General features: G+C 55.1%; 7 protein-coding genes across 7 annotated transcripts; 5 read left to right on the top strand and 2 right to left on the bottom strand.

The window, feature by feature from the left end:
• Positions 1-713: 713 nt before the first annotated feature.
• Positions 714-4881, top strand: PG985_001747 (uncharacterized protein; the record flags this gene model as incomplete). Its single annotated transcript, XM_066821516.1, has 3 exons — positions 714-1767; positions 1842-2673; positions 2730-4881. The coding sequence occupies 3 exons, from the start codon at positions 714-716 to the stop codon at positions 4879-4881; spliced, it is 4038 nt and encodes a 1345-aa protein (XP_066688948.1).
• Positions 4882-6139: 1258 nt separating this feature from the next.
• Positions 6140-6939, top strand: PG985_001746 (N-carbamoylsarcosine amidase; the record flags this gene model as incomplete). The annotated part of the gene is made up of 2 exons (XM_066821515.1): positions 6140-6709; positions 6796-6939. 2 exons carry the CDS (start codon positions 6140-6142, stop codon positions 6937-6939), a joined length of 714 nt encoding a protein of 237 aa, XP_066688947.1.
• A 326-nt stretch (positions 6940-7265) lies between these two features.
• On the bottom strand, positions 7266-8909 carry PG985_001745 (glycoside hydrolase family 5 protein; the record flags this gene model as incomplete). The annotated part of the gene is made up of 5 exons (XM_066821514.1): positions 7266-7285; positions 7428-7722; positions 7828-8322; positions 8391-8678; positions 8736-8909. The coding sequence occupies 5 exons, from the start codon at positions 8907-8909 to the stop codon at positions 7266-7268; spliced, it is 1272 nt and encodes a 423-aa protein (XP_066688946.1).
• A 2643-nt stretch (positions 8910-11552) lies between these two features.
• On the top strand, positions 11553-12112 carry PG985_001744 (uncharacterized protein; the record flags this gene model as incomplete). The annotated part of the gene is made up of 2 exons (XM_066821513.1): positions 11553-11991; positions 12060-12112. The coding sequence occupies 2 exons, from the start codon at positions 11553-11555 to the stop codon at positions 12110-12112; spliced, it is 492 nt and encodes a 163-aa protein (XP_066688945.1).
• A 543-nt stretch (positions 12113-12655) lies between these two features.
• Positions 12656-13739, top strand: PG985_001743 (palmitoyl hydrolase; the record flags this gene model as incomplete). The annotated part of the gene is made up of 2 exons (XM_066821512.1): positions 12656-12738; positions 12863-13739. 2 exons carry the CDS (start codon positions 12656-12658, stop codon positions 13737-13739), a joined length of 960 nt encoding a protein of 319 aa, XP_066688944.1.
• Positions 13740-15583: 1844 nt separating this feature from the next.
• On the top strand, positions 15584-16701 carry PG985_001742 (DHH family protein; the record flags this gene model as incomplete). Its single annotated transcript, XM_066821511.1, has 3 exons — positions 15584-15941; positions 16025-16124; positions 16182-16701. 3 exons carry the CDS (start codon positions 15584-15586, stop codon positions 16699-16701), a joined length of 978 nt encoding a protein of 325 aa, XP_066688943.1.
• A 345-nt stretch (positions 16702-17046) lies between these two features.
• PG985_001741 (uncharacterized protein) lies at positions 17047-18520 on the bottom strand (the record flags this gene model as incomplete). The annotated part of the gene is made up of 4 exons (XM_066821510.1): positions 17047-17408; positions 17496-17762; positions 17869-18244; positions 18344-18520. The coding sequence occupies 4 exons, from the start codon at positions 18518-18520 to the stop codon at positions 17047-17049; spliced, it is 1182 nt and encodes a 393-aa protein (XP_066688942.1).
• Between the last annotated feature and the right edge of the window lie 1750 nt (positions 18521-20270).

Here is a 20270-nt window from a genome sequence, read left to right as displayed (position 1 = left end):
GAAACCTGGGGTTATTTTACGTCCCGCACTTGACGATTTTGCAATACATTCTCACAACGTATGCATTGTAGGTGCATCCACCGCAACCGGGAAAGGGTTGGCCGCATGGCTGTGTTCGTCCCCGCGATTTCGCCGGCCATTAGCGTCTATGTGCAATCCTGCGACATCGCGTCCGCCTGCTTGTGTATCTCCCACTTTGTTTACTTGCGCTTCCAAGTCCTGCAGAAATGACACGAGGCAGATAAAATGGGATTGAACTGGGTGTATGACATCTGCGACCAACTTCGTTTGCGATCGCTCGACGTCATGATGTGAGTGGCTTATCTTGGCATACCTGCCCATGTTTTTCCAATTCACTCTCAGCCAATGGCCCTGCTTGCATCTACAGCCTGCAGCAATGACATTGGTTGCCCATGGGCATTGGACCGATGGTAGTCGCCCGACTTGTGAGGTATTGATGCTGCCTTTCTGGCTGAACAAGTTGATGGGGGCCGTAATGAGGGGCTGTAAGAAAAGCCCCCGGGGTCGCTGCCTGTCCGCTCCTTTTATTCGAGGCATGAGGTCACATCATTGCATATCCTGCTCGATAAATTAACGGAACGGCAGAGTAGTCGAATACATAGTTCCTCTGGTTAGGCGAGAACCTGGCACTTCTGGTGATCTTGCCAACGTACAAAACGGGGCGATTGTTGAAAGCCTGACAACACGTCGATATGACCATGAAACGACAGAATGACGGATATCAGGGAAATGGAAATGGAATGAAGCGAAGACGACCCTTGGGCAACGAGGATTACACAGTCGGCTGGATCTGTGCAATTTCTACCGAGTATGTCGCTGCACGCGCTTTCCTCGACGGTGAACACGAGGACCCCGAGCATATCGCGCAGCACGATAACAACAGCTACACGCTGGGAAGGATGGGAAGACACAACGTGGTCATCGCTGTCCTCCCCGATGGCGAGTACGGCTTGGCTTCGGCTGCGACTGTCGCGCGTGACATGCTGCACAGCTTCCCCAATGTGCGCATTGGCCTGATGGTCGGGATTGGTGGCGGCGCCCCGAGTGCGAAGAACGATATCCGGCTCGGCGACGTCGTCGTCAGCGCTCCTAGGGACGGCCGCGGGGGCGTGTTTCAATATGATTACGGCAAGACAATTCAGGACCAGACTTTCCGCGAGACAGGCTTCTCAGCGCCGCCGCCACCTGTGTTGCGCACAGCCGTTAGTGGGATCAAAGCGCGTTACGAGAGCGATGGTCACCAGATTCAAGAAGCGATTGCCGCTGTCTTGGGGACGAAGCCGAGACTCCGAAAGAAATACCGCCAGCCCAATGTGAGCACCGACCGTCTGTATCGCACGGATGTCAAACACCCCGTCTTCAACGGCGCAAGTTGTATGACAGCATGCAGTGCCGACGCCTCTCAATTAGTCTTGCGACGGGCGCGGGACCAGGACGACGATAATCCTACGGTACACTACGGCTTGATCGCCTCTGCCAACCAGCTGATGAAGGATGCTGTGGTGCGCGACAAGCTTGCGCACGAGGAAGACGTTCTATGCTTCGAGATGGAGGCGGCCGGGCTAATGAACCACTTTCCGTGTCTAGTAATCCGAGGCATCTGCGACTACGCGGACACACATAAGAATAAGGAGTGGCAAGGTTATGCAGCGATGACTGCGGCGGCGTACGCGAATGATGTTCTCCACCAGATCGCGCCGAACAAGGTAGAGGCCGAGAAACGGCTTAGCGAGAATCTTGCTGACAGTGAGTGATTTGCGACTGGCCTGGATAGATGATTGGGCCACGCATTTTCAGCGCCCGTACTGATAGATAAATAGTCAATGACAGCCTGCGAAGCTTCCATACCGAAACACTGCACATCCGGGAGGGCGTAGATGACCTCGAGTCAGATTGGCGTCTACGCGAAATTCGGGCTTGGCTATCCCCACCCGATCCATCCGTCAACTTTAACATAGCACGTGAGCAGCATCAGCAAGGGACAGGTAAATGGCTTCTTGAGAGCGACCAGTACAGGAAGTGGAAAACGGAGCGCAACTCATTCCTGTGGCTGAAGGGCATCTCGGGTTGCGGCAAGACGATCCTAAGCTCGTCCGTCATCACCGACCTGGAACAAGGTGCAACGTTCCCGAATTTGGTCTACTTCTACTTTGATTTCAACGACACCGACAAACAATATGTTGAGAAAGCGGTCCGATCGCTTATTGCTCAGCTCTATTACAAGCGACCGGACCTTCGGAGTGAAGTCGATGCTCAGTACTTGTGGCATGGCAATGGTGGCCGCCAGCCGGGTAGCGCATCGCTGTTCACACTTTTTCAGAATATGGTTCGGCATGCCGGAGAGTCCTGGATTGTGCTTGACGCACTTGACGAATGTCAAGCGCAGGATAACAGACTGTTTACATGGATCCAGACTTTTCGCAACGCAAATTTGAATATTCATTTCCTTGCCACAAGCCAGCCCAAGCAAGATCTTCAGACTCGCATCGAGAAATGGGCTGGCGTTGAGATAATCGTGCTCGACAGCGATCGTATATGGGGCGATATCAATTCATACATCAAGGCGCGAACGAAGCAGATGGTCCGATGGCAATATCTGCCAGAGGTCCGAAAGGAAATCGAGGATAATCTAGCAGCAGCAGCCAATGGAATGTGAGTACATATCACCGTACCTTGGATTATATTATGAGGTCTTATTAATAGCGCAGGTTTCGCTGGGTTTCGTGCCAGATTCGAACACTAGAAGATTGTCTTGATCGGCGATCGGTACAAAGAGAATTGGCAACTCTCCCACGGGATTTGGAAGCTACATATAAGAGGATTCTACAAAGGATCCCAACAAAGCATTTGGACAACACCAAACGACTTCTCCAGTTCTTGACCTATTCAGTGCGACCCCTCCGGCTCGAGGAAGCTGTGGACGTGATCGCGGTCAGCCCATCTTCTCATCCTCAGTTTCGTCCAGTCGACCGGATGCCTATGCCCGAGGAAGTCTTACGGTACTGTTCCAGCCTGGCGGTCCTTGTCAAACGGGAAAACAAGGAATATGGAATAACAATCACGGAAATCCAACTTGCGCATTCCTCAGTCCAGAGATATCTCATGTCCGACCAATTGGAGCCAGAAATGGCGTCAGATCTCGAAATGGTCAATGCAAAAGCGGCCATTGTGAATGTATGCCTTTCCTACCTACTGAGCCTGGACCATACACACAGTCTGCAAGGAGTAATGGAAAAGTACCCTCTGGCACAGTACTGTGCGCAATACTGGGCAACACATGCTGCAGCGGTCGAACTGTCGCGGCAGGGAGTTGCTCCCATCGTGAAAGAATACCTCTCTAATGAGGATGCATTCGCACTTGGATACCGACTTTACAGTCCAGACCGGGCTTGGAAAGGTGTATTTGACGAAATAGAGGAGCCGGTGAGCACGCTGTACTATGCATCACTAAGTGGCTTATGTCGCTCGGTTCATATGCTAATATGCGCTGGTGCAAATGTTAATGCGCAGGGAGGGTATTACAGAAACGCCTTGCAGGCCGCTTCCTCCAGGGGTCACGAGGATAACGTTGCGCTACTCCTCTCCAATGGTGCGGAAGTGAATGCACAAGGCGGAGTGTATGGCAATGCTCTTCGGGCTGCTTCATCGAAAGGACATGAACACATCGTCCAGCTGCTGCTCCAGAATGGGGCCGATAAAGACCAGCGGGAAGGACTGGCTGGCACTGCCCTCTATGCAGCTTCATCTAGAGGACATGCGAGAATTGTCCGCTTGCTGCTCGACAACAACGCAGATCTGAATATAAAGGGTGGCTATTTTGGAAATGCCCTGCAAGCAGCCTCATCCCAAGGGCATAAGGAAGTCACTGTTATGTTACCCAAGTATAACGCACAAGGAGGACTCCATAGCGAGGCCTTCCACATGGCCTCAGATTCAGGACTCTCGGCCGCCATGGAACTGCTAAAGAAAAACAGCGACAAATTCATTCTGCAAGGGACCTTGCGAGATAATGAGGACCAAGCTGTCTATTCTTCCTCCTCAAACTACGAATCCATTGTTCAGCAATTGCTGGAAAAGGACGTCGATGTAAACACACAAGGAGGCTACTACGGCACGGCTCTACAAGCTGCTTCAGCGAGAGGAGACCCAAATATTGTGAAGCTATTACTTAATAAGGGCGCAAACATCGACGCGCGGGGTGGAGTGTACCACACGGCGCTTTACGCTGCCTCTTCGAACGGATGCGATGAGGTTGTCCAGTTGCTGCTCAATAGGAGCGCCGATGCCAAGATTACAACCATACTGGAGAAAACTCCACTGCACGCGGCTTCAGAGAAGGGTCATGAGAAGGTGGTCAAACTTCTGCTCCAGAGGGGTGTGGATGTCAAGGCCACAGATTCGGACGGGCGGACGCCACTGCACATGGCCTCAGACGAGGGCCATGAAAAATTGGTCAAGTTACTACTCGAGAATAATGCAGATGCAAATGCCGGAGACAGACGAATGCAGACGCCCTTGCATATTGTTGCATTGAAGGGGAAACCAGAGGTGGCTAAGCTACTGCTTGAGAATGGTGCATATGCGAATGCCATCGACCTACGGATGCAGACGCCTTTGCACATTGTTGCACTGGGGGGGAATCTAGAGGTGGCTAAGCTACTGCTTGAGAAGGGCGCATATGCGAAAGCCATCGACCTTTATGGGCAGAATCCACTGTACTGTGCCTCTCGTAGAAACCTCGGAGGGTTTGGCACAGCCTTACATAAGAGGTATGAAGGGGTGGCCAAGCTGCTGATCGAGAAAGGCGCGGATGTAAGTTCTGAACAGACGCTACTGCTGCCTTCATACTTAGCCACATAGATAATCGAGATAACCGAGACCGTCCGCGGTGTTTCGCCGTCTAATGACGTCTTCGTATGATGCCGTAGCATCATTTCCGTCAGCTCTGTCCAGGGTTCTGTCTCCGTTTGTGCCAAGACAGCTTGACTGCCTCCTCGATGTGCTGTTCCTCAACAACGGCTACTCCGATCTCGTCGAATTGATTATCACGGACGGCCCTCTGACGAATGGACGCGGATCTTTGAGATTGACGTGCAGAGGATGTACTATGCGGCGTAAAGCTTTGTGCTGTTGCTACCAATTTCTCCAGAAGGTAACACCAGGGCCTTCATGGTCGTCGGGTCCATCGCGCACGCCAATACGAGGGCTACATGGCAAGCTCCAAGTACTGAACCAGAAACATAGTACACAATTGCATCGTGGAACATATAGAGTGTCAGTACGGCGACCAGGGTCTCTTCACTGTCGTGGTCGCAGGACCGTACTTGACAGAAATGGCCGCCCAAAGTACACTAGAGGAGTGCAAGCCAGGAAGGTCTTCCAGTCCAATGAAACGCGGTCGTATTGGTTGATTGATCAGAGGTGACGAAAGACAAACCTGATCGACCACGCCATAGTTTGCTCAGAGCGTTCAGCGTGTGGCTGACTAGAGACGTAAAGTCGATGCGATGGCTAAATGAGCGACCCATAAAGCGCAGTGTGGGACCCCGATGAGCTGTTGCGCAAATAGGAAGGGACTCTCAATGAATCCATTCTGAAATATGAGGCCAATACCTGTTTCTTGTAGATTGATCAGAGTGAGCGAAACGCGGTTACGTGTACACATCCACACAGGCGCAGTTCTGGTCATGAACATTGTAACACGCACAAGGCCTTTACCCACGATCACAATAGTATAGGATTGAGTGCCGAAATTGGAAAGGGCTCAAAGGTGACTCGGCTTTTTATTGACACAGCTGGTTCTAGCCCGCAATGGCTCTGGGTCCAGTCCCAGATCGGGATGCGAACCGACCCCCCACACAGTCGGAAGCCGAAGCCGACAGAACCCCGGAACCCCCGGACGGAGGCGACCCGATAGAATGGTCTTATCGCCCGGATCGAGATCAGAGTTGCTTTGCCATTCACAATATGAGACGGGGAATAGAAAAAAGTTCTCTTCCACCCGATGAGACCAATCACTGACTGACTCCATTCTCCCTTCTTATTCTTGAATGAGCGTCCCCTTTCCCAATCCAACCAGGCAGATATCACAAGAAAGGGACTCCAGAGAAAGAAAACCATGGCGTCCGCCCTGCAGTCCCACGCCCAAGCCTCGTCCTACCAAGCCTCCGGCTTCGGCAACCGAATGGGCTGGGGCGCCCGGCCGGCGCTCCTGCTCATCGACGTCTGCAAAGCGTACTGGACCCCCGGCTCGCCCCTAGACCTCAGCGGCCACGCGACCGCCCAGCAGTGCCCCGCGGCCATGCAGCGCCTCCTGGCGGCGGCGCGCGCGTCCGGCGGGACGACCCCCGTCGTCTGGACCGCGGTCGAGTACAGCCCGGACCTCGACATGGCGGACGCGGGCCTGTTCTGGCAGAAGTCCAAGTCGCTGCGCGTCTTCAACCCGGGGCTCGACGGGCGCGGGTTGGGCGGGTGGCTCGAGGGGTTGGAGCCATTACCGAGGGGGAGCGGCGCAGGCGCAGGCGAGCTCGTGGTCAAGAAGAAGTACGCCAGCGCCTTCTTCGGGACGGCCCTCGCGTCCGATCTCCGAGTGCTGGGGGTGGATACCGTCGTGCTCTGCGGCGTGAGCACGTCCGGGTGCGTCCGGGCGAGCGCGCTGGATGCGATGCAGAACGGGTTCAGGCCGATGGTAAGTTCTTCCGGCTGCTTGCTTACACGCGCAAAGGGAGTCGTCAAGAGGAATGAAGGATCTCAACTGACACGGCTATTACTTAGGTCGTCGGTGCGGCTTGTGGCGAGAGGAGCGAAGAGATCCAGAATGCAAATCTGTTTGATCTCGATGCGAAGTACGCCGATGTTGTTAGCGAAAGGGAGGCAATTGAGCACCTCGAAGCGGGGTGGCCGAAAGACGCAATGTAGTAATGGACGCGCAGTAGCTATGTCATCACGTTCGCGAAAACATGTGAAAATGCATTGGTTATAAGAATCAATTGACCTGTATTTGTCTTTGTGTTTTCGTTGCTGAAGTCCAGCGTTTTCCCACCATGCTCAGCGAGGGTATCATGACACCCAACCGCAACTCAATAAGTCCGGAGGGCAGAAAAAAGAATACGCATCAAAAAAGAAAAATCATAGCTTCGTTTTTGCCCTCCCCTATAATCAATGAAGCTTAACGCTATTGCAGTAAACATGCAACGTTAAGAATGCAGAACCGAACTTTCGGTCGGTGTGAAGTGAAAGCGTTCTCAACCGCAGATGTTGGGGTCTGCAAGCCAAGAGGTTAGCAATTGAGGTTCCGCATGGAAGTCATCAACACCATTTTAATAGCAGAGAGAGAGAGAGAGAGAGAGAGAGAGAGAGAGAGAGAGAGAGAGAGAGAGAGAGAGAAAAAGGCGTGTGAAACTTACTGTAGGGGTTCGGCGGCACGGGGATGACGCCGGCGTTGGCGAGCGCGCGGTAGTCCCACTCGGGCGCCGACTCGGTCTTCCAGGTCCAGAAGATCCAGCCGTCGGCCTTTTCGTAGGCGACCATCTGGGCATTGATGAAGTCGCGCAGGTTGGCCCGGTCCTGGCCCTGGATCTGGTCGATGGAGCCCCGTCGCCGCGCGCCGTCGCACGAGCCGATGTAGTACGAGCCCTGGCCCTCGTAGTTGAAGGTGCCGTCCCAGCGGGCGCCGACGCCGCGGCCATTGAGCCAGTAGGCCTGCGAGTCTGGTCAGCGAAATCTACTTGTAGCTCATGTTGTACTCGAGTAACGAGGGGATATAATGTTTCTGGTAGGTTGCTGAGAGAGGTGGGAATCACTTACACAGTCCGTCATGGCACCGCACCACTCGCCGTTGATGGTCATCTTGTTGCTCGAAGCCATCCGCTGGCCGAAGCCGCAGGCGCTGCCGATGTGGGCGCCGACGTCCATGTGCAGCTGGCCGACGTCGAAGACCTCGTAGTGGTGGGTGTCGAGCAGGAGGTTCTGCATGCCGCTGCCCCAGTCGTTCCAGGCGTCCGGGCCCTGGAAGGCGTCGTGGAAGGCGACCGTCACGCCGGCGCCCGAGCCGCTGACGGTCTGGTAGCCCTGGCCCATGAAGGACTTGACGGCGCCCATGTCGATCTTGGGCCCCATGGGCTCGTTGAGCAGCTCGATGGCCGCCACGGCGGGGTGGTGGGCGTGGTCGTCGCTGATCTTCTTGAGCGCCTTAACGGTCTGGGCGACGGTGTCGCCCTCGAGCCAGCCGATGCCGCCTCGCTTGCCGGAGTTGTCGAGGCCGTTTTGGGATCCCGGGGCGCCATGGAGATCAATCATGACCTGCCGAGAATTTGGGGTCAGTAAACACTTTTGAAAATAGACTTGGGATTCGAGAGGAAGCCACAAACCTTGAGCTTAGCGGATTGAGCCCAGTCCAGAGCTTTACCAAGGTACTCGTAGGCGCCTTGCGAGTACGGGTCGCCCTGCAAGGGCGTGATGGCCCAGTAGCCGATGGGAATGCGGACAAAGTTGAGTCCCTTGGCGGCGATGTCCTTGAAGTCGTCTTCCGTGATGAAGTGTTTCCAGTGGTTCCGGAGGAGCTGGGTTGACAAATCCGTGCCAATGACCTTGCCCATGGTGTATTCATCTACAACGCTCTCTGGCGTCTGCTCGAAGATGGAAGGGGTGATCCATGGCTATGGCTTGTCAGCTTATCTTGATCTTGCGTGGTGGTGAGCCAGACGTGAACGAACCTCGAGAAGCAGCCAACCTCCAAGGTTGACACCGCGGATCTTGGCATCACCCATGACCGACTTGAGGTCTCGCCCAAGCACGGGCGACATGCGATCAGCCGGGGCAGCATGACTGCCCGAGGCGAACAGTGACAGCGTCAAGCCCGCCGCACACAGGATCCGCGAGAGAGACATCTTGTTGAACTTCTCGATCTTTGGTGGGTTGCCTAACAGGAAGGAGGAGAATCGATCTGCCAGTGGCAGTGTGTTAGAAATGAGAGGCGCAAAATGAACGAATGTAGACCAAAAGTCTCACTCGGTAGTTCAGTAAGCAGTTAGAACAATATATTGTTATTGCGTTCTTTCAAGGGCACGCGCTGTCGTTGCATGTCCTGGTAGTTATGTTATTGAAATGTACCGGATCCGTGAAGATGGGCCCCATTCTGGAAATCCTGGAGGATGTTTGCCTTTTATTGGCAACGCTTCCTCCCATTCACCTCAGCTGCTTGTCACCTTGTATGAGGAGCAAGGGCGGACGGCTCAGACACCGTTTGCTGCGGTCTCGAACCCTGATCGACATGCTCCTAAGACCTCTTCTTCCCGTCGTCGTTGGTTTCGCGATCGTCATACGCTTGTTCAAGTCCTCTTCTGCATTCCACCTGTCGGGGCGCAAGTAAATTGATTGGTAGTACTGGTTGGGGGTCCCCAATCGGAAGGTTCTGGCCAATCAGGCGCTGTAAAATGCCTTAGCTGCTGCCCTACTGCCAGTGCAGCACGCTAGAAGAAGCACCCCTGCAGAAGCACGCCAGCACTAGGGGCCGCCTAGAAGCACTGCGCTGTCCTACCAAGAGCGCCACGACGCGGGGCAAGTCATCAGGGGTGCTCACTTTTCCTCCTAGTGGTCACCACCCCCCGGGCGCCCCAGGCCGATCGCCCAACCCCAAATGAGACATGACGACATGCTGTATGCTGGCGTCGACTTAATGCGAGCCATCCCGCCAACGATCGCCTACTTTATCTTGCCCGTGGAGAGGAGCCCTTACGTGCATCCCAGGAAACCTCCAGGGTCCTGTTGAGTTTTTCGTCATTCCACTGACTTTCGACCCCAACCATCCATGCCAACACATTGACGACCCGCGCAGGAGTCCGCGAGCGGTGCAGAACTGGCGGGTAACAGGATCCGGATTGAGAGACAAGCCCAAGGTCTTAAAAGGCCTATAACGTCGCAGTCCAATCCAATCCAATGACTCGACTCGTGGGCCTGCTGCCAACTTCTTGCCAACCCGATCAATCCTGTCACCCGTACCCTGTTACTGCTCTCCTGCTGCCCACCTGTCGTTAAAAAAAGTCTTGGACGCTGACGTGTCTCAAAAGGAACGGACAGGAATGCCGTCAACTGCCCAACTGCGCGCGAGTTGCATGCACCAGTGTGACCACTCGGTTCGGGTTTGGAGGAGCCGGCTTCCTTGGATGCCTGCCGAGCGGACATTCGGCGACGCTCCCCTAGTTTCCATGCTAAGACTGGAGCCGCTACATACATATTCACATCTTGCTAGAAGGGAACTAACATGATGCATTCTCGCCCCTTTCGCATCGAGCTACACTGCATGACGTGCCTGAAGCAGACGAACCACCTGCACTCCCCAATGCCCGAGCTTACAGTCATAGCCTTCCATCACTTGTGTCCCCTCAGCGGCCCGGAACGTGCACCTGTGAGGTTCGGCACCACGAAAGAGTTTGCTTTCGATTTGCAGCCCAGTGTCAGGAACATTCCTCCCTCGTCTCGTTTCAACCAACGTACCTGTGCCTGTGTGCCTGTGTTAGATATCGTGCAGCCAATTGCCATGTCGCGAATTGGGTAGTGACGGAGGCCAGTGACGAGAGCAGCAAACAAAACACACAACCTTTCCGAGACGGCGGCACCCACCACGGTTACTTCTGAGTGGCATCCTCTCGTCCAATGTCGCGAGGAATAGGCGGGCGCCCGATGACCTCGAAGGCTGCGCACACATCTGCAACCCGCATCCTCGCAAGACATTCATATGGCATGGGGGAGGGAACGTCACGTAGAACGAGACATAGCCGCACGGCTTTCCGCAGGTAATACAAATACATGCCCACACCGATGGCTGAGAGCAAAGGCACCCAATTATATTAGACACCAAACACCTATTCTCAATCAGCCTTATTGGGGTACCACGTTGCCTCCCGAGTCGTGGTCCCTGTTTCCGTTGCGCGCACATGAACTTTGTTCCGACCCCACGTTTCACCGGGCGCCCGGTCGAAGAACTCCAACAAGCACAAGTAGAAACAAGTCAATTTGCCAAAGGGAGATGCGCATTGGCGACGGTGATCAGGTTTCAACCCATCTGATTTCCCGTCCAAGAACTGAACGGTGCTTGTTTCGTTTCCAAGTGTCGGCTTGCTCTCGATCGCCCCGGGTTTAGCTGACCCTTCACCGCGATTGGTTTATCCAGTTTCCAAATACCACATGGGACCGCGGCCGCCATCTGCCATCTGCATTTCGAAGAAGAGTTGAAAAGCTATTAGAATGTTCGGGCGCGTTTGGAAATAAGCCTCATCGCCTCATCACGTTCAGGTGCTACGTCTGCTTGCGCAAGCTCGACTGTGATGATGTAAAGACAAGTGAATGATTGGACGAGCACCTCAGCAAGTTCACTTTAAAATGCTCTTGAACACCTCTGACCAAACAGTAGTATGCCCACTTGGCAAACCAAAGCCACTCTTTCCACTGCATATAGTTCCGTATCTATTCATCACCTGAGCTGTGCTCAGTATATCGTCGTTGAGTCAATCACTTACCCCAGTCAAGTCACGATGCGCGCCCAAACACTTGTCGCAATGGCCCTGGGGACCCTGTCGCTCGGCCTAACTCTGCCCACGCAGCACCGTCGCCAGAGCGAGCTGGACACGATCCTGGCCGCCTTGGGGCAGAACAACCCCGAAGATGCCGCCGCGGCTTCGGGCGGGTCGTCGACTAGCACTAACACCAACACCCCGGCAAAGGGACAGCAGCAGGACGACATCGGCGCCATTCTCGCGGCGTTGGGCCAGAACAATCCCGAGGACGCCGCCGCCGCCGCTTCGGGTCAACCGAGCGGCAACCCGAGCAAGAGACAGCAGGAGGACGTCGATGCCATCCTCGCGGCTCTTCAGGGGACCGACTCGGCGGATGGGGCCGCCGCTGCTGCGGCCATGTATGGCAAGGGGGGCAAGCGGGCGACGGACGAGGAGCTTGCAGCCATCTTGGACCAGCGTAAGTACAGTTGCACATCTACTTCCCAACTGACCAAAGAGCTATCGCATCCTGACTTGTCGCTTCAGTGGAGAAGAACAACCCCGAAGACGCTGCCGAGGCCGACGGCGTTCTCCCCTAGGAACCAATCAAAGGCAAACGTCAAGGTTGATCCGTCGGCCGCAATGACGGGGAGGGATCCGGATCGCTTCCCAGCAGATTGTCCCCAATTGCTGCCGGCAAAGACTAGTCTGTGCATTGATATTGGGGGGGGGGAGCATTGAAACTGAAGCAACGTACATAGGACAATTGAGGCCCTGCACGCTCTTTTTCCATCCTGCATATCCAAATCAAGCCTTTTGTCAACCGGGATCGTAGTCTTGGCTCCGAAAGTGGATATGATGTTCAGCTGTGAAGACGAATCCCGCTCTACCTCGGCTCGCACCGTTTTGAGACAAGATCAGGTTGGGCGTCGTTTGCGACGAGGACAATAAGAAGACGAGGCCGACGCCACAACATCCAATCAAGCCATCGACCTGCTGCAGCCTAGGGAAGTCCTGCCGCGGAACATCTTCTGGCCCGTGTCTGTACATAAGGTATCTAGCACGCTTGCTGAATAACGGTGTCAAAGGCGTTACTTGAGCTGTTAGCAAACACTGTAACTCTATCTAGCTCTCTAGCAAACATGCCCCAATATTGCCCCGCCGAGCCGGTGGTCGCTGTGACCCGACTCCCGGACCCCGCGACGGATGTCTTTGTCAATACCCAGTTCGTCCTCCCTTTTCTCTTTGTTATACCATTCTCATCTATCGGGGCCAAATGATTGGTTCATTGGATCTCACTCACGAGCAAAGTTTACTGACATGTAGGATCTGCCTTTTCATATATACAGCCCCTTCGAGACGCCGGGCGCAAAGGCGCGCTCCGTCTTCGGCGGCTACCTCCTGGGCCAGTGCGTCGCCGCCGCGCAGCAGACGGTCCCGGCCACCCACGACGTGCACTCGCTGCAGTCCACCTTCCTGCTGCCGGGCAACCCCCACGAGAAGGTCGCGTACCACGTCGAGCGCCTCTCCGACGGGCGGTCCTTCTCGTCGCGGCTGGTGCGCGCCGTCCAGGGCGGTAACATTGTGCACTTCACCGCCATCGTCGGGTTCCAGAAGCGATCCTCATCCGATGACGATGTCGTCGCTGTAGCGCCGAAGCTGAACTATCACGAGGCCATGCCCCAATTCGGCCACGGCGACCCGGACGACGTCGACGCCGACAGCGCCCAGGCCTGCCTCGTCGAGGGCGGGTACCCCAGGGAGATGCTCGACATCTGGCGGGACCCGTTCCAATGGCGCATCCTACCGCGCGACCGACAGATCGGCCAGCCCGATACCAGTTCTCTAGACCCCCCGCGCTTCCGCATGCAGAGCTTCGTGCGCGTGCACCCCAGCACCCTCACCACGGCCGCGCCGCGCGCGACGCACCACGCCCTGCTGGCCTTCCTGTCGGACCTGTTCCTCATCTACACGACGAACCTGGCGGCGGCGCGGCCCGTGACGGCCTTCTCCATCGAGACCACCATGAACCACAGCGTGTGGTTCCACGCGCCCGACGTTTCTCTGGATGACTGGCTCGCGTGCGAGCGGGATACCTCATGGGCTGATGACGGGCGCGTGCTGATCCGGCAGCGGCTGTGGCGCCGCCGCGACGGGCGCCTCGTCATGTCGTGCGTGCAGGAGGCGCTGGCGCGGCTGCAGAAGCCGACCAGCAGTAGCTTGTGAGCGAGCGAGGGAGCCCGGGTCCCGGGCGGCCGGAGGGTGCTCGAGGTGGATGGCGGATGGGTTCGTCCTACGCAACAACTTCCTGACCCGTCATTGATAGCTCGTGCCCCAGAGGCATAGAAATAGACATAATGTCTATTGTTAGACTATCCCGGTCATGGCTGGATTATATGTGTAGATGCTATGGAAGAGCTTGCCAGAATGACGTCTGTGTAGAAGCTGCGTGCATGCACATACCGGTACCAAATTTAGCAGCTGATGAGTTTATGTACCTGGAATTCATATATCTGATGAGCGCGAAGAGCTGCCAACCCGGGATGCTGCCCCTGGTACCTGAATAACCGATTGGAGTACCCCATATTTATGCGTTGACCATATGACACAGCCAAACGAGTCAGATGTCGGCTCCGAGTAGCTCAGCCACTATCTGCCCACTGTGATGCGACGACGATGAGTGCGACCGCAGTCATGTTCATCCACATCTCGCCACAGGACTTATGGGCAGTCTTTTCTTCCGCCCTGAGGCCCTTCAGCCCTGGGTCAGCCGCAGGAACCTTCTAAGCGAAAGTGGCCAATGGTACCTTCCCATGATGAAGCACGGTCTTTCCGCTTGCGGGCCCACTCGGGTCGTTTCGCCAAGGAGCAGGGCGGTAGGTGATCGTCCCCGGTGCCCGGTTCGACTCGACTTGATGTTCTTGATCCCTCACCCTCCCCGAGTACTACTGTATTTGGCCTGGACCCACAGTACAGACTCAACGGCAGCTGCAGAGCTTCTTCAAGCATATTAGTACCCAGGAATGATCGCTGGCCAGATCCGCAATCGCCTGTTCAACTCTTCGTCGTGCCGCCGCCGCCAACGACGGCAGTGTAAATAACTCTAACAATCACCGAGCTGGGCAAACAAACAAACAAACTTTCGGAATCGAATGAACACCCTGACTGCCAATACCAACTTTTTACTATTTCCACACGACACAAGAGATAGCCCTCGCTTCGGTGGTGTTCCTGAACAACTTGCCATGGGGAGAGGCTCAGCCCATTTGAGAAACTTCATGCCCAGTGTCAGCGGGCCTCGGAAACAAGGCATTCAGTAATCTACCATACTTTGAAGACTGCGGGGAGATATATAATCAATGTGCGACGTGACATGCCCCTATTGCAGTGACCATGCTGAAGCCCAACCTCTCCATGGAATATTTATAGACTTTGGGTTCGTCGGGTGATGCGCCTCGCCGCTTGGCTTCCCGATTCCCACGGTAGCGGTTGAGTGGGATAGATTGCCTCCTAGCTCTCTTCGGCTATTCTGCTGATCTGGGTCGACCGTAGATGCGGAGAGCTGTTTCGAAACCCCGGTCGACTCATCATGGGTGAGACCTTGACTCGAGGCTATAGTCAGGGGTCGCGTCTCCACAATTCCGCCAGATCGAATATCGCTTCGAGACGGCGACGGGGGGGTCTTCACCACTATAACGGGATCCATGGAAATTCTCTTTGATTGACAGCTCCCGGGTCGTACGACGCCAACCAACATTGCCATCCGGACATCTACAGGGCCTCAAGTCGGTCCTCTTCCCAAGACATGTCAAGTCAAATAGGTATATAGGAACCCCAAGATTCGTTCATCTGGTTTGTGTTTCTCTCTCTTTATCCCATCAACAAACAGTCTTATTAGCAGTAGGTTGAATTCGATTCTTCACTCTCTTTCCATTCGTACTTCCTTCTCACGAACCTATTTCAATCCATCTCTGAGGGACAGTTTCTTCTTTCGTTCGAGACAGTTCGTTTCTTCCGTTTCTTCGCCTTTACACATCAGTTTCATCTTATACCATCTCCCGAGACTCATCATGGCCTACCGCCTCAGCCTCCTCGCCCTCCTCGCCGCCGCCACGGCCCCCGCGGCGGTCCGGGCCGCGGTCCCGACCGTCAACGGCTTCACGCTGGCCTGGAGCGACGACTTTGAGGGCGCGGCGGGCAGCCTGCCCAAGTCGGAGAACTGGATCTTCACCACGGGAACCAGCTACCCCGGCGGCGCCGCCAACTTCGGCACCGGCGAGATCCAGACCTACACCAAGGACCCGGCCAACGTGCAGCTCGACGGCAAGGGCAACGTCAAGATCACCGCCATCAAGAACGGCGAGGCCTGGACCTCGTCCCGCATCGAGACGCAGCGCAAGGACTTTATGGCGCCCGTCGGCGGCAAGAGTAAGTCCCAGTCTTCTCTGTTTTTCTTCCCTGTCTTTGAACACCAAATGGTTACTGCACAACAGTCGCTAACCTCCTTGCAGTGCGCATCCAAGCCAGCTTGAGCACGCCCAAGGTCGCTCAGCCCCTGGGCTACTGGCCCGCCTTCTGGACACTGGGAGCCGCATTCCGCGGCGTCTACACGTGAGTTACACTCCCCTCTTTCCCAGCAGACCCCCAAAAAACTAACATCCATGACAGAAACTGGCCCATCGTCGGCGAGTTCGACATCCTGGAGAACGTCAACGGCGAGGACAAGGTCTACGCCACCCTGCACTGCGGCACCGCCCCCGGCGGCCCCTGCAACGAGAACGAGGGCATCGGCGGCAGCAAGGCGGCCTGCCCGGGCAAGCCGTGCCCGGCCAACTTCCACACGTACGCGCTCGAGGTGGACCGCACGGGCGGCGAAGGCCAGGAGAAGATGACCTGGTTCGTCGACGACGTGCAGTACCACCAGATCCTCCCCGGGAAAGTCGAGGCCAGCGCCTGGAAGGAGGCCGTCACCAAGCCCCATTTCTTGTTGATGAACCTGGCCATCGGCGGCGCCTTCCCCAACAAGGGCGGCAAGACTACGCCGGTGGCCGATACCACCTCGGGCGGCGTCTTTAGTGCCGAGTACGTCGCTGTTTACTACTCGACCGGCAGCGGCGGCAACACCACTGCCCGGGCCGTCTCGGACGGGAGCTCGGCGGGCAAGCTCGGGGCCAGGTACTTTTCTTGAGCCCGAGGGATAGGGGCTTGACTCCCTAGAGAGGGGTTGCCAGCTTTCCTATGATCTGCAAGGATTTCTTCAATCATTCAGCATCTTTGATTCTCTCCTTTCTTCTTCTTCTTCTTCTTCTTTTCATCCGACTCTAGGCATTGGACTGGGTCGGCGCTCTGGGGGCATTTTCTTTGCTTTTCTTCATTTGGCAGCGTTTTCACTTCATGTACACTATCTTATGCTTTTCATGAGGCAACAGGGGAACATTGGCACGGCGCAGCTGGGAGCGAGACATACATTAGCCTATCAATGCATGTTTATTTCTACAAGTACCTACTTTCCTCAAGAACCCCCCTTTTCCCACTACTTCCCCTCAATCAAAGTAGTCGTAGTCTTGGAGCCGCTGACGTGCGCAGTAGGCGGCGCGCATTCGTGCCCAACCGCTGAGCCACCCTGGCCGTCGTTCGCCTCCAGATCCTGCCCCAACTCGGACAGATCATCCAGGTTGTTTGCCTCGACGACGCGGCGCTGTATCGCCGTCGCGATTTTCTTGCCGCAAAACTCGACTACCCCGTCGCAGGATCGCTTCAGCGTCTGGAGCGGACGCCCCACGATCGAGAAACCGAAGAGCTCTTGGAACAGAGGCTGCAGCACCGGCATGGACGAGGCGATGACGAGGCTGCTGCTCTCGGCCACCGTCCATCTCAGCAACCCCGCGTTTGTGTCTATCCCGACGACGGCATTCATTAGTCATGAATTCCTGGCAGGGTTCTTGATGAGAGGGCCGTGATCATGATGAGGAGTGGACGTACAAATAAAGTCGGGACTGGCAAGTGCGGGGACATGCATTGTCTTGTTAATACCAGCTGCCCCGGAACTATCTCCCATAGCTATTAGGTACCTAGGCATTCGTTTTGAACGAACACGAGGGGCTCGAACGAGGGTGGCAGCAGGTACGTACAAGATTCCGAGTCCGAGAGCGACCGAGAAGGCGGCCTTCCGCCGGAGTGGCATCTGTAGGCCATAGAGGACGATGGAGGGATAAACGGCGAGGTACAAGTCGACGAAGGCTGACGCTGCTAAATAACGTCAGCTGTCGGGGTAGCTAACCTCAAGTTCGGGAGAAAATAAAAACAGAGCTCCAATCGAAATGCCCAGAACGAAAGAGTGAGTGAGCTGACCTACACCCGGCAAACAAGCAGTACTTGACCTGTGTTGCGACCGGAACACAGCCGGGAGGGATCCCGTCGACCTCAAAAGGCGGGCATTTGGACGCCAGGGTCCGCAAGAATATGACGACAATCGCAAAGCAGAAAATGTTGACGGCGGCAGCAATGGCCCACAGGAACCAGTAGTGCACTCTGCCGGGGACCAAGAGCCGGACCAGCAGAGACACCACGGCCAGCTTGGGGATCACGATGGACATGACGCCCGGGCAGGACGCCAGGTAGATCCACTTGACGACGGCGATCTGGTCTTGGCGGGGCACCGTCTCGACGTGGCGGCCGAGCCCATACTCGATGGCCTTGGTGGCGAGGGAGCACACCGAGATGATGCAGGACTGCGATATCGCCAGAAGGAAACGTCAGTCGACGCAACCGATCAAAAAGTGGCCTTTCGTTTTGGGCTGGCCTTACAGTCCAGTGCTTGGTCCACCTACCATTGTGAGCATGATGAAGTAGTCGTCACTCCGTAGCTTCCCCGCCCGGTAGCCTCTCACGTAGAATCGACCCAGGGCGAAGATGGAGGCGATGCCGGCCAGACTCCATACCGACGCCAGGGTATGGGTATCTCGTACTGGGGCTACTTGGTCTGTCGAGGCAGGGAGCAGCAGCATGGTCTCGTGCTGTCATCGCTGTTGGAAGATTGACCATCGCAATGAATGGACGCAGAAGACTACGCAGAATTACCAGGTGGTTAAGTATCTTCGCCGAGAGAAATATGAGACGCAGCCGCTTCTTTAAAAGTCAGGCACAGCGGGCATAAAACAGTTATGCAGACGGGAGCGGGAGAGTCGGCAGGAGGCGACCCGTACTCATGAACACGTTGATGGAAGCTATAGACTTCAGACCGTTTCTTACCACTCCTTTCGAAGCAGCCGCTTACTGAGTCTGCCTGCTACTAAATCGGACTGGGTTTGGTGTAGCTTGGAGGGCCAAGTCAAGACAAGAGTCAGTCCATGGCAATGATCGGATGAACGATGTTTGTTAGAAGCGTTCCTCGGCAAGTCATTCAACGGCATACTATGCATAAGTGTAATTTTCGACCGCGTATCAATTTCAACCTCTTAGTATGTCTTATCCGTGCTGTTCCACATCGTGATCCTTCTTCTACATCTTGCATAAATGCTTGTATCCACAGCTTCTCGTCCCCCACAAGTACTACCAGGCAATGAACTATCTATCTTTGTTAACCCTCTGTTTCTGAACTGTGACTTTCCCATAGCAATGGTTCGAACTCTCCGCCTAGCCGTTCATGTGAGTATCAATCGCAAGTGAGTCTGGGTGCAGAAGGCATGGCAATATTCGTGCTTATGGAGATCCTTAGGTCGACGCCGGAAGTTCGAATGTGGAAGGAGATATCTGGGAGATAACTGTCAGTAAGCACTCTCATCTCCGAGTCTTCTCAATCATCGTTTGCATACTTCTTGTTGAGGCAACCCGGCAGCGTTATGGAGTGGGAGTCCTTCCTCCATGGCCAGCACAATATTTTGGGACGTCCTACTATCTCCAGCCGGTTGGCGATACATAGGGGTGGGCTCTGGCGTCGTGGTGGATGATGGAGATGGGGTTTGCAGGTGCTGCTCTGTAGCCTGGACTCGCATGTACGACACCAGCTTCCACACTATGGTTACAGCAGGGGGTACGGCAAGAAAGAGCCCAACGAGGGCGATGATAACTTGGGGACTCAGTGACATGACTATAGGCGGTGTTAAGTTGTTGGCTTCTTTTATATAAAATGATAGTGTTGCCTGCGAAGGTTCGATCCACTCATCCACTACGCACGGGATGCAGATTATTTATTTTCAAGTTACTTGAGGATGTAACTGCCCCTCGACGACTTGGGCGAAATCGCCAAATGCTTGCCAAGAAGGCATCAAGCAGCTCTTGAGCCCCGTCATCCTTCACTTCTGGAATCGACCAATGAGGATCGCCGATAATTACGAATGAAGCCCCAAACATGTTCTGGAATAGACCTATCAGAGTTGGTTTCGATGTTTTGGAATAATCCAATCATATGCATTCAATGTTTTCCAGCTCAGTACTTGTTACATGCATGCATGTGCCTAGCCTCTTATCCTGTATTGTCCATAGGGACATGGTCGCCTTTGACCCATGCGCCACCGGCTATGCCCTGTCCCAGGTTCTGATTGACTGATTCCGAAACTCTCATGCAGCTTCGGCGCCGAGAGCCAGCCACTAGCCTCAACTCATGCACATTTTCTGGAAGCAGCCAATCAGACCTGCCTACTCACAGGCGGTGGAGGTGACGCAAAGGTAGTAATACCACACGTGGTAATGACCCAGCACAGCCTGCCTGAAAAGAAACTGTCCAGGATAAGTACATTAAGTAGTACTAGGCCCCGA

This window comes from Apiospora marii (assembly GCF_038362585.1).
Source record: "Apiospora marii strain CBS 49790 chromosome Unknown utg000002l_segment0_segment0, whole genome shotgun sequence".
NCBI classification, from domain to species: Eukaryota; Fungi; Ascomycota; class Sordariomycetes; order Amphisphaeriales; family Apiosporaceae; genus Apiospora; species Apiospora marii.
The sequence above is the reverse complement of the archived record's forward strand: the minus strand, read 5'-3'. Positions and strand labels throughout refer to the sequence as shown.